Source organism: Notothenia rossii, assembly GCF_949606895.1.
Source record: "Notothenia rossii genome assembly, chromosome: 1".
In the NCBI taxonomy this organism is placed as follows: Eukaryota; Metazoa; Chordata; class Actinopteri; order Perciformes; family Nototheniidae; genus Notothenia; species Notothenia rossii.
This window is the reverse complement of record NC_136912.1, coordinates 7,069,948-7,082,377: the sequence shown is the minus strand read 5'-3', so window position 1 is coordinate 7,082,377 and position 12,430 is coordinate 7,069,948. Positions and strand designations below refer to the sequence as shown.

The 12,430-nt window shown below is 41.6% G+C and overlaps 1 protein-coding gene across 2 annotated transcripts in view; it reads right to left on the bottom strand.

The window, feature by feature from the left end:
- Nucleotides 1-5,102: 5,102 nt before the first annotated feature.
- Nucleotides 5,103-12,430, bottom strand: part of akt3b (v-akt murine thymoma viral oncogene homolog 3b) — a 24,019-nt gene continuing 16,691 nt past the window's right edge. For both annotated transcript variants that reach the window (XM_079679267.1, XM_079679268.1), the window contains exons 9-14: nt 11,649-11,771; nt 11,209-11,337; nt 9,345-9,559; nt 8,705-8,792; nt 7,296-7,398; nt 5,103-5,866 (exon numbers count right to left, since the gene is read on the bottom strand). In XM_079679267.1, the coding sequence (XP_079535393.1) occupies nt 5,781-5,866; nt 7,296-7,398; nt 8,705-8,792; nt 9,345-9,559; nt 11,209-11,337; nt 11,649-11,771 (744 nt within the window). In that variant the 3' untranslated portion in view covers nt 5,103-5,780. The remainder of the gene's footprint in view (nt 5,867-7,295; nt 7,399-8,704; nt 8,793-9,344; nt 9,560-11,208; nt 11,338-11,648; nt 11,772-12,430) is intronic.

Here is a 12,430-nt window from a genome sequence, read left to right as displayed (position 1 = left end):
ATCTCTACTTTAAAGAGTCATCTCCTGCTGATGTTCAGGTGTATATCAGTATGTAGTGTTTCTACTTTAAAGAGTCCTCTCCTGCTGATGTTCAGGTGTATATCAGTATGTAGTGTCTCTACTTTAAAGAGTTCTCTCCTGATGATTTTCAGGTGTATATCAGTATGTAGTGTCTCTACTTTAAAGAGTCCTCTCCTGCTGATGTTCAGGTGTATATCAGTATGTAGTGTCTCTACTTTAAAGAGTCCTATCCTGCTGATGTTCAGGTGTATATCAGTATGTAGTGTCTCTACTTTAAAGAGTCCTCTCCTGCTGATGTTCAGGTGTATATCAGTATGTAGTGTCTCTACTTTAAAGAGTCCTCTCCTGCTGATGTTCAGGTGTATATCAGTATGTAGCATCTCTACTTTAAAGAGTCCTCTCCTGCTGATGTTCAGGTGTATATCAGTATGTAGTGTCTCTACTTTAAAGAGTCCTCTTCTGCTGATGTTCAGGTGTATATCAGTATGTAGCATCTCTACTTTAAAGAGTCCTCTCCTGCTGATGTTCAGGTGTATATCAGTATGTAGTGTCTCTACTTTAAAGAGTCCTCTTCTGCTGATGTTCAGGTGTATATCAGTATGTAGTGTCTCTACTTTAAAGAGTCCTCTCCTGCTGATGTTCAGGTGTATATCAGTATGTAGTGTCTCTACTTTAAAGAGTCCTCTCCTGCTGATGTTCAGGTGTATATCAGTATGTAGTGTCTCTACTTTAAAGAGTCCTCTCCTGCTGATGTTCAGGTGTATATCAGTATGTAGGGTCTCTACATTAAAGAGTCCTCTCCTGCTGATGGTCAGGTGTATATCAGTATGTAGTGTCTCTACTTTAAAGAGTCCTCTCCTGCTAATGTTCAGGTGTATATCAGTATGTAGTGTCTCTACTTTAAAGAGTCCTCTCCTGCTGATGTTCAGGTGTATATCAGTATGTAGTGTATCTACTTTAAAGAGTCCTCTCCTGCTGATGTTCAGGTGTATATCAGTATGTAGTGTCTCTCCAGCCGGTGCTGAAACTGGAGGGAACACAAGGTTGTGAGCCTTTGCAGACACTCTACAGGAAAGGGAAAACCTCAAAGCCTCATAGGGCCTCTTTAATTAAACTGTAATTTTACATTTTTTTTATATGAAGGAAAGAAAAACAGACAATTGCACGGAATAAATCCAGCTGAAATAAAGAGTCACGACAGCAGAAACCCTGAAATGTATTTCTTTTTAATTTAATTCAAAATAAATACTACCACGGCAACGCAAGTCCATTACTGGGTTCTTGCCCTAATGTTTTGGTAAGAAAACAAACAAGCAAACGATCCAAAAAAAAAAAGACTTCAGTTAATGCATCCATCATCATCATCCTTCAGCGACTTTCAAGAGGTGCCTTTTTTTAACGACATACAAGGTAACACTGCCTAGAATGACAAACATAAATAAAAACTATGGTACAAAAGGAGGGGCGGGGCTGGGATGGGAGGGAGGGGAGGAATGATGGGATGGGGGGGGGAGGGGGGGAATGATGGGATTGGAACAACCTGATGAAACCAGCACTGCAAAAAAAAAAAAAGATGTAATCCATGGTCCCACTTTTTTGTATTTTTTTTGTTTTAAAAGAGGGTGCAGGGGACAGAAACGACAGTGCAGACTCCACAGTTACAGTCACGTCCTCTCACAGGAAGTCAGGAGTCAACAGGCGGGAAACATCCCATAATGAGTATCACCGACCCACAAAAAAATCTGCAGAAGGGTCCTCCTCTTTTTCTCTTAAATGCAGTTTTTTGAGTCGAGGTTGTTTTTTTCGGTCACTATTCTCATCAGCAAGCTTGAAGTACAGTCACACAGAAACAAATGTTTAATGTCTGTCAAGATGCCACGATAGACCCAAGAAAGAAAGAAAAAAAAGGCATTGCATATTTACATCGAGGAGTTTTGGGGCGACTTTTTTCTGGCAGTCCTCACAGTCTTCATACAGGAGTGTCTCACGGCTCAGTTTTTCTCGTGACATGATAAGTGATTTATTGATACCATTTTAGGTTTAAAAACGTGTGTGTGTATATAAATGTATCTCATAATACTGACAGGACAGAAGGCCTGCATCTGGAAGCCACGATTCTGTTAGTGTCTGTGTGATAAATTACATCTTCTTCACTCTGATCTATCGTCTAAAAACAGTCTCTTTGTTATCAGTGTGTGAGTATGAATGACGCGTGTGTGTCTGTGTGTGTGTTGTCAAGGTTCCTACACACTTCCAATACAGATCCAAATTGTTCACACACACAATAAAAAACCAGTAGAACTTCCCTCGCTGTTCGATATGTTTCACAGTCATATTTGTCTCATCACTTGTACACATGGACGTCAAGAAAACAATTATTTCCAATAACTTCAGCAATTACAAACAGCGTTTAAAGACCTGGAAATCTCCTCCTCTGAATGAACCTTTCTGAAAGTGTGCAGGAACCCTGAAGAGTGTGAGCAGCAGATTATATTAAGTGGACAGTTTTCTCCAAAACAAATTCACTTTGACGTGTTTTTCTTTTTTTCCAAGGTGAATTATCAATACTCAACCGAAACGTCAGATTCAGTTTTGATATACAGCTTGTTTTGGTTCAGATCTAAAGGTGGGGTAGGTCATTTTGAAGAAACCAGCTCGAGTGCGCTAGAATTTGAAAATACACAACCGGAAAAAATCTGCCACTTCCTCACAGAGCCCCTCCCCCAACACACACGAACCATAGACACGAGCGCGCACATGACCAATGAGGGCACGAGATAAGTTTGTGCACAGATGGAAGGCTGACAGGCAGGTAGGCCATCCAGTTACTTTAGCCGGGCCGGCTGAGATGATTGGTCGTGCTTTTTACAGCACTACGGCTTCCACAGATGACATTTTGTATGGATTTGTTGTCAAAGCACTTCAGATATTCATTGCTATCGGGATGTTAAGAATATTCCATGGAGTATAACAACAAGTGTATCTCGAGCCGGTTTCTCATCTATGGCTTTTGGATTGAATAAACAAGACATTTAAAGACATCATCTTGGACTTTGAGAAACTGGGATGGACAGTTTTCACAATTTTCTGACGTTTTAGAAAGCAAACGATCAATCTAGACAACAATTAGCCGATTAATCCATAATGTCAATAATCACAACCTTAAAGGTGGGGTAGGTAAGTTTGAGAAACCGGCTCGAGATACACTTTTTGTTATACTTCATGGAATATTCTTAACATCCCGATAGCAATGAATATCTGAAGTGCTTTGACAAAAAATCCATACAAAAATATCATCTGTGGAAGCCGTGGCGCTGTAAAAAGCACGACCAATCATCTGAGCCGGCCCGGCTAAAGTAACTGGATAGCCTACCTGCCTGTCAGCCTTCATCTGTGCACAGACTTATCTCGTGCCCTCATTGGTCATGTGCGCGTTCGTGTGTGTTGGAGGAGGGGCTCTGTAAGGAAGTGGCAGATTTTTTCCGGTTGTGTATTTTCAAATTCTAGCGCACTCGAGCTACCTTTAATGTGATATAAAACAGAGAAGAGCAGGACTTCTCCATCTCTGAGGCTGAAAACAGCATTTCCTGCTCATTTGGCATGAAAAATAACCTCGTTTTAATTATCTTTCTTTTGAAAAACTAGACGATGTTTCACTACTCTTCAGTGAAGGGTCTTCTTGTCTTTCTCTCAAACCACTAAGAGATAAGATAAGAAGTACCTTTATTAATCCCTGTGGTGAAATGCAGGAGTTTATCAGCAACATGAGAGCTAGACCAAACCACTAGAGGGCAGGGCTCTCTAGGTTGGAGCTAATAATGCCTGGATGTGTTTCTAAACTACCATGGGTTGTAGTTGACATGGAGCTGAAGCTGGATGAGCCGCTGCCGCTCTAACATTTAACCAAAGCAGATTAAAGTCTCAATTTAAAAGATGTCCATTTAAATAAAGGTCTGTGAAGTCGCTATCACCATAAGAGGTATTCAAATAGTGATTAAGCCTACTGATTAAAGTATTGTAGTATTTTTTACATTTGCAAGATAACAAACTTGGTGTCTGTGGCAACATTCCCCAAAGAGAACCATCTAATGCAAACTGAATGTTTCCCAGTGCTGCAGCTTCTCAACAAAACCCTTTAACTGGCAAAACAAGTTTTCTTTTGGAGTCGGAAACACAGGAAATGCTAATCGTCAGTGAGCCTGACACTGACCGATGTTTTAAATCACGTCATCTTGTTGCATCCTCTCCTTCCACAATGCTATAATGATTTTCTGAATGAGGGATTGGCACCACCTACTGCTGATCTCTACGAACCAAACTTCCCATAAATCGCATAACGGTAGTGTATGGGAACGGGCACAGATTTTTCTCTAAATTCAGCGAAATGTACGAATGCATTTGCATGGAAACCTGGCTACCGTGGATCACCACATTATCAGAGAGCGTCGTCTTGAAGCAACTTGCAACCTCCAGCTTCGTCTAAAATATGTTTTTAAACACACGCCTTAAGTTGCATTGAGTGATCTGATATGCCGTTCATTTCAGAAAACGCCAAATTTGCTTTTGTTCGGAGTAAACTGCCAACTTCAGTCACAGCTGTTTCCTGTTTCTGAGTGTAAATATATGTGTGTGTGTGTGTGTGTGTGTGTGTGTGTGTGCTATGACAGCATAAAGTTGACCCCCATGTCCCACATACATACATTACATACATACATTAAGCCACATTTCCCTGTGTAAACACCCATTCCACTAGTCCTACAGCTAAGATGAGGAAACAAAGAGCGGAGGTGAAGAAGAGGAGGAGGTGGAGGAGGAGGAGGAAGAAGAGGAGAAGCGGTGAGAAAGCAGAGAAGGCCTCGTTCCCCTGCCGGCTGTGGAAAGCTGGAGCGGTTAGCTGAGTTTGAACGCGGTTGTGCTCTGTGGCGCCTGAGTGAACTGTGCAGTTTCTGGCAGTTTAGTGTTTCCTGTTTTCAAAATAAAAGAACAAACTTGGAAGTAAAAGCGCAAAAAAACACATGGGGCTGAAAAACTAAGAAAGTAGTAACACTGCAACGATGAAAGGAATGACACAGACTCGTCCGTCCTCATCTTTCTTTTGTTTTTAAGTTTATCTGCAGACAGTGATTTCATTGCCATGGGATTTGGGGGAATGTGCGCTGCCATGGCAAATGCATGAGAAAGAAACATTTTTTTTGAGTGAACCACGAGCCATGCACTTATTCTCAACTAAGAATAACCCCTCCCCCCCCCCCCCCCCCCTCCCCTCTCACAACCCCCGAAACCCCGCCCGCCCTCTCCCCGAAAAACAAAACAAAACACCCTGTCGGTATGATACGAAACATCTGCACACGTAAGGCAACATTTTTGGTTTTTTGTTCCCTAAAACGGCTCTTCCAAACCAAGTGCAAAAAAGTCAAAAGAAGATTTTAAGAAAATAAGGGCAGAAACAACCAACAACAAAAAAAAGATGACCCGGGTCGACAACTTAATACTGACGGAGAGAAAAAATAAATAACAAAAACATTGCCTTCTGCAGTAAATAGCGCTGAAAATGTAGGAGACTTATTTTTTTTAGTGTGGGGAGACCGGCTGGAGTCTATCCCACTGTGCAAAAACCTCTTTTTAAAGTCCCTAAAAAGACTCCTCCCCGTCTGTGAGGAGGCAGAGCAGGAGAAAAAGAGGGGAGACTGGTATTTTTTTTTTCCTAAAATGGCTACGTGTTTTCCTCAAAAATGGCCACGGATGGGGAGGACGGCGGCTCACTCCCGCCCGCTGGCTGAGTACGAGAACTGTGGGAAGTGAGGCCTCCGCTCGTTGTCCGCCGCGTCCATCCCGTCCTCATCATCTGCAGGAGAGACAGAGAGGAGAGTCAGGGGGGACATAAAACATGTGTGTGTGGGCATCTTTAAACCAGAAGGCTGTTGGTTCGACATGCGTCCCGATGGCCAACTGTGTGTGTGTGTGTGTGTGTGTGTGTGTGTGTGTGTGTGTGTGTGTGTGTGTGTGTGTGTGTGTGTGTGTGTGAGTGAGTGAGTGAGTGAGCGTGTGTGCTTGTGTGTGTGTGTGTGTGTGTGTGTGTGTGTGAGTGAGTGAGTGAGTGAGTGAGTGAGTGAGTGAGTGAGTGAGTGAGTGAGTGAGTGAGTGTGTGTGACTGTTAGCTTCCAGGGGACACTGCTCTGTAAGAATGAGGTGTGAATGGGTGAATGACTCGTATTATGTAAAACGCTGTAAGGGGTCTAACAGACCTGATAATATATATACGTAGATAAGTCCATCCATTTTACCATGTGTGTGTGTGTCATGTGATTAGGGCTTTGTTTTTGGCAATATCTTGATTGGATGGATCTCTATTGTTTGATGTTCACAAGTCAAGTGAGAAGTAGTAAATATAGATAAACATTAGCAAAAAAGAATCACACAGTGACATTATTAAAGTGAGTATAATATGTTTCTATTACAGCCCACATCTAGATATCTGGTTCAGACAGACATGAACCCAAAACATGTATATTCATGATTTAGGGGATTTCCCTGCAGGTAAAAATCTGCAGTTATCCTACACTTGATTTATTAACAAATACCTTAAAACGAATAATCCTTTGCTCTACTGAGATTATTAAAGCTGGGTGTGATGATAGATAGAGATAGAATGGGAGGTATGAGACCCTCTTTAATGGTCTCACATGCAGAGCACACAGCACACACAGTGAAATGTGTTCTCTGCTTTTAACCCATCCTAGTACCAGGAGTCTAGTACTAGGAGCAGTGGGCAGCTATTGTACAGCGCCCGGGGAACAATGGGAGTGGGGGGATGTCCGGTGCCTTGCTCAAGGGCAGGGCAGGAGGTGAACTTGGACCTCTAAGTAGCAGTCCACGCTCCATGTTTAGGTCTGTTCGGGGACTTGAACCGGCGACCCTACGGCTCACAGTCCAAGCCCCTACTGACTGAGCCGATGATACAAGTTTACCAACATTTTCAATTGAAGTTGCTGATGGTAGTTGTTTTGGGGTACAGACAGGCATGAACATCATTTTTTTGTGAAGCTTAAATACGCTTAAAATAAATCCTGATCAAGGCAAAGGTCTTTCTTAACTGGTGTCCATTGAGCGTTTCAGTTTTATTTTATTGACAGGTGTATATTTATCATTTTAGCTCACTAAACCATGATCTACTGCACACCAGTTCCCTCCATAGATGATACACCTTAATAGTTTTGCAGTTGGTGTATAACGACTGTTCAAAGGCTAAACCGGTTATAGAAGGAGGAGCTTACATTTCTCCGGCGGAGTGATGGTGATGGTCTGTGCTGTGAACTCCTCGTCGAAGTAGCGTGTGTCCGTCTCTGAGCTGACCTGCGGCTGGAAAGGAGGGACCAGCTGCAACCAGACAGGAAGTAGAAGGAGACAGGAAGTAGAAGGAGAAGGGAGGAAAGAGACAGTTACTAAAGCTGAGTTTGCTGTGTGAGGATAAAAAAATACATGGAATTGTTAATCAATATATTTATTAAACTACATTCAATTCAAAAGGCTTTAATGGCATGTGTCGCCAAAGCAATCCTAACAGTAGTTGCAAAACAAAAACAAATAATCTATATTGTGGGGGAAACTTCTGAAGCAATGGAGAGTCAGGACTCAGAGAGACACGAGGAGAGCTGGAGCTTCGGCCGGAGAATTCACCAGACATGTCATAGAGCCACGAGTTGACCACAGGGTAGAGATGCCACAATCAATTCTGAAGAAACCTTCCTCTCACATGATGTTTTAACTAGTTTGGAGGAGGCTAATCCACATTCTTCACTAGATAGACTAAACAGCTGGGGACACTGAATTACTTGAAACTGACGCCTTATGGAAAATGTCCAACCTTGGAGACATTAAACCCAGAGAAGGAAGCGTTCCATATGTCCCCATAACAATGAACTACGTTTGACCCAAAGATGCCCGGTCATAAACTGGCGACAACAACACATGGCAGATGCAGCCCCCCTCTTAAGGGAGATAACAGATGCCAAGGCTGGTCATAAACGTCAGAGGGCAAAAGGTAAACATCTATTCCCAACATATATAAATATATTTTACATTTTCCCAGCTTTATAGTTTGGGATTATTAATTATGAACTGCGCCGTCCTGCATAACGAGTAATTGTATATCTGGTACTTTAAGTATACTTTGATTTAAGTACTTTTTTACTTATACAAAAGTAGGTTGTTTAGGTTGTTTCTATTTCGAATGCAGGTCTTTAACTAACCAGTTACTAATCGACTGAAAGCCAAACCGATCAATCAGGTGGATTCTTTTTAAAAATCAAGCTAAAAAAGTATACATTTAATTGATATTGTTCTATCATAATTTCACAAACAAACCTTACATTAAATACAAGTATGCATAAAACATACACACAAAAATAAAAACATGATGCAATGAAAGGAAACATAAGGTTTGTTTTATTTAATATCGGTACACGCTGCATTCCCTGTCAAGTTAAACGAAGAAATCTTTTTTTAGAGGATTGTTTGGACTGCTTATTGTTCTTCTACTTGCGTAAATATGAGGTAATTGTTTTTCTATTCTGGAGTTAAAGCTTTTAACAGCCAGGCTTTTTTGAATAATGAGGTAACCCTGATCCCAGAATATCTCAGGTAGGCATTTTTAGAATAACTCTCCGCTGTCTCCTGCTCTCACCTTCTTGTCGTAGACGTCCTGCCAGTCGACTGCATTGAAGTAGCTGTGTCTCATGATCTCCTTCGCGTCATCCGGCCCGCCGCCCAGCCTGTCAGAACACAGAGAAGAACACATCAAAACCTGCTCCAACAAAGTCTCCATCAATGGACCCAGAATATCCACCTGCTACGCATCCCAAAATAACCGCCGGGTGAGCGAGTTCGCTGCGAAGCTGTTTCTTCATTAGAGGCAGAGACGCCTCCGGGACAATCAGAGGGAAATTAGCAGCAGCAGATCTGTGAAACGGCACTTTACTGAACACCAGTTATCACGAGGAGGTCTGTTCTCTGATAACGATGAGGTGGAGGTTTAAACGGGGAGATTAACTGCTGAATTCTGGGAAATAAAAACAAATATATATTTTATTCGGTGGATAAGAAAGTGGGGCGTGAGCGGTCTATATGTTTCTTTTTTTGCTAAACCTTAAAGTGCTGGTTTTGTACTATTATCCCTCCCTGTGTGTGTGTGTGTGTGTGTGTGTGTGTGTGTGTGTGTGTGTGTGTGTGTGTGTGTGTGTGTGTGTGTGTGTGTGTGTGTGTGTGTGTGTGTGTGTGTGTGTGTGTGTGTGTGTGTGTGTGTGTGTGTGTGTGTGTGTGTGTACCGTTTGTTGGGGTCCTTGATGAGCAGCCCTGACAGCAGCGACTTGGCGTCTGCAGACAGAGTTCTGGGGAACTTGATCTCCTCCATGAGGATGAGCTCGAACAGCTTCTCGTGGTCCTGGTTGTAGAACGGCAGGCGGCCGCACATCATCTCGTACGTCACCACGCCCAGACCCCACCAGTCCACCGCCCGGCCGTAGTCGTTGTCCTCCAGCACCTGAACACACCACATTTGACGGATTGAACCACAATGTTTTCTATTAAAAGCTAAATGGAAGCAACAAAAAGCACTTTCATTGACAGTGTTCAGACGTTTGTAATCAGCTCTGATATTGATGTTTTTCTTCTGTCCTTTAACAAAGGCATTTTTAATAGTGGTAAAAAATCATTTGACACTAAATTATCAAAATCTTTCTAAGACGTGACGTTTCACACAGAGGTCAAGGGTTAGACGATAGGAGCTGATCTTTGGACTATTCGACCACAGCCCTGCCCTGGACTAACCTTTTGTTGCTATTGTTAATCCCAGCTTGTTGGATGCATTATTGTTGTGCACATGACACTGAAACAAGAACCTGTTCCTATTTTAAATGCGTACACATTTTGATACGGAACTTCAATTTTCTTTAAACCAAAATCTGCAGATTTGTTTGTATTATTAAAGAACTGTTGCTAAATATATATTTGTCTTTCTGTCCTTTCAAATTAAAGTCTGTTTGAAGCATTGCAATTTATTGATACAAAATAACATGTATTGGACAAGAGGACCTTCTACAACCAAAAGAATGAAGCCATTTAGAAATATAGAGAAGTCCTGTTCGACATCTCACTGGACCGAATTAAGATTTTGCGGCAGGAGATCTCAAACTTTTGAACAGAATCAAATATTAATAACGAAAGAGGCCATGTAATTATTTGGTGACCTTAACTGATCTGATGTCTGCTTTCCAATCCTCAGAATGTGAATATCACTTTCAAGATCTCCATGAGGACCACATTAGAAGAAGTGAAATAAGGCCCTGACTTCCTGCTCTGTTGTAAATAAACATTAAGCTGCCGTTAGAGGAAATACACGTGACGGTACTTCCACAAATGAGACTCCCGGTGGTTGTGGCTGAATGAAAAACAACACGCGACCAAAACACACAACAGCGAGACTCAGTTTGGGATTTTATATAAAGTTGTGGGATAGTTTTCAAATTCCATTTTTCACTACACTATTATCCACACCAAAATAACTCAATCGTTTGGGATATCTGTAAAAAAATATCTAAAACAAATAATAATACAAAATAAACTAGGAAACGCTATAAGAATCAAATATCTTCAACTCCATTTATTGTATGTTTTCTCAATTCATTCAGCTAATTAAATAAACTTATTTGAATCAGATTGTGTGTACCCTCCCTGCGTGCGTGCGTGTGTGCGTGTGCGTGTGCGTGTGTGTGTGTGTGTGTGACCTAGCATTGCTATCCTTGTGGGGACCTAAATCTGTTTACACAGTCACGTGTGGGGACTCGCGGGTCCCCATGAGGGGAATCATACATTTTTGGGCGAAGACTTGGTTAGGGTTAGGCATGTGTTGGTTATGGTTAAGGTTAGGATAAGTCTCCAGGAAATGCATGTAAGCCAATGTAATGTCCCCTGAAGTGATGTATACATGGTATATGTGTGTGCGTGTGTGTGATATATATCTTATTTAAAACCAATGTGTAGACTGATGCTTTCCGACCATTTAAAGCCACTAGTTTTTAAACATCTATTAGGGGAGGGAGACAAGGGAATGTATCTAGTTGTCTAGTGTGAATGTATCTAGTTCTTTGTGAGTTTGAATGTATGTAGTTCTGTGTGAGTGTGACCTCTGACCTCAGGGGCCAGGTACTCTGGGGTCCCACAGAAGGTCTTCATGGTGGCAGTGTCGGTGATGCCTTCTTTGCACAGGCCGAAGTCTGTGATCTTGATGTGGCCGTCTTTGTCCAACATGAGGTTCTCCAGCTGGTGAGGAGGACAACAGACATTAAAAACATGACCCTCGATTTTATCTGACAAGCTAAATATATGGACTTGTTTCTCAATGTTGAATGATACACTAAGAGCTGTAAATGCAAGTGTTGATTGTGATTCATTTCAAATTGTAATTGTGAAGCAGAAACCAAAACACAAAGAAACCTAAATCACATAGAAAAGGTCAAAGCTACTAATTGTATAAATGTGGTCCATCGAGCGTCCTACAACCTGACACACATCGACTTCTTGTATTTAAGAACCAGGTGATAAACGTTAGATTGCTCTCAGGTGGAGTTTACCTTCAGATCCCGATAGACGATCTTTGCAGAGTGAAGGTAATCTAGAGCAGAGACGATCTCAGCGCCGTAGAAACGGGTGCGGTCCTCCGAGAAAACTCTTTCTCTTGACAAATGGAAAAACAGCTGCAAACAAACACAAGACAAATGTAGTTTTGAAGTATATTCATTAGGTAGGAGACTAGTTATTAACATGCAGTAAAACTCAGAATGGGGTCGTGACAGACCGTAGCAACTATTTTTATAATTGATTTATTATTAAGGCAATCAATCGTGCAAGAGTGTAAGAAAATACCGTTTCACGTCATGTATATTTATGTATAACTATTTATTCTTGTAACTTTTCTTACTGAAGTGCACCTGTCTAACCAATGCAGCTACGACTCCCTCCATGCTTTTTGATGTTTCAGATTATTATTTAATTTCAATGCATGTGTTTGCTTAATTCTCCCCATAACAATCCAGGTTGCAACAAATATTTTAAACGAACAGGAAAACCATTTCTAATAAATGAAACAATCTTTGACCAAACAAGACGAATAAATAAGAAATGAATAATACACTCTGAAGACGTTTTGCTCTCTTTGTTAAAATGATGTAGGGTAGGTAAGAATGGAGAAACCAGCTCGAGTGCGCTAGAATTTGAAAATACACAACCGGAAAAAATCTGTCCCTTCCTTCAGACTTCCTTACAGAGCCCCTCCTCCAACACACACATGACCAATGAGGGCACGAGATAAGTTTGTGCACAGATTGAAGGCTGACAGGCAGGTAGGCCATCCAGT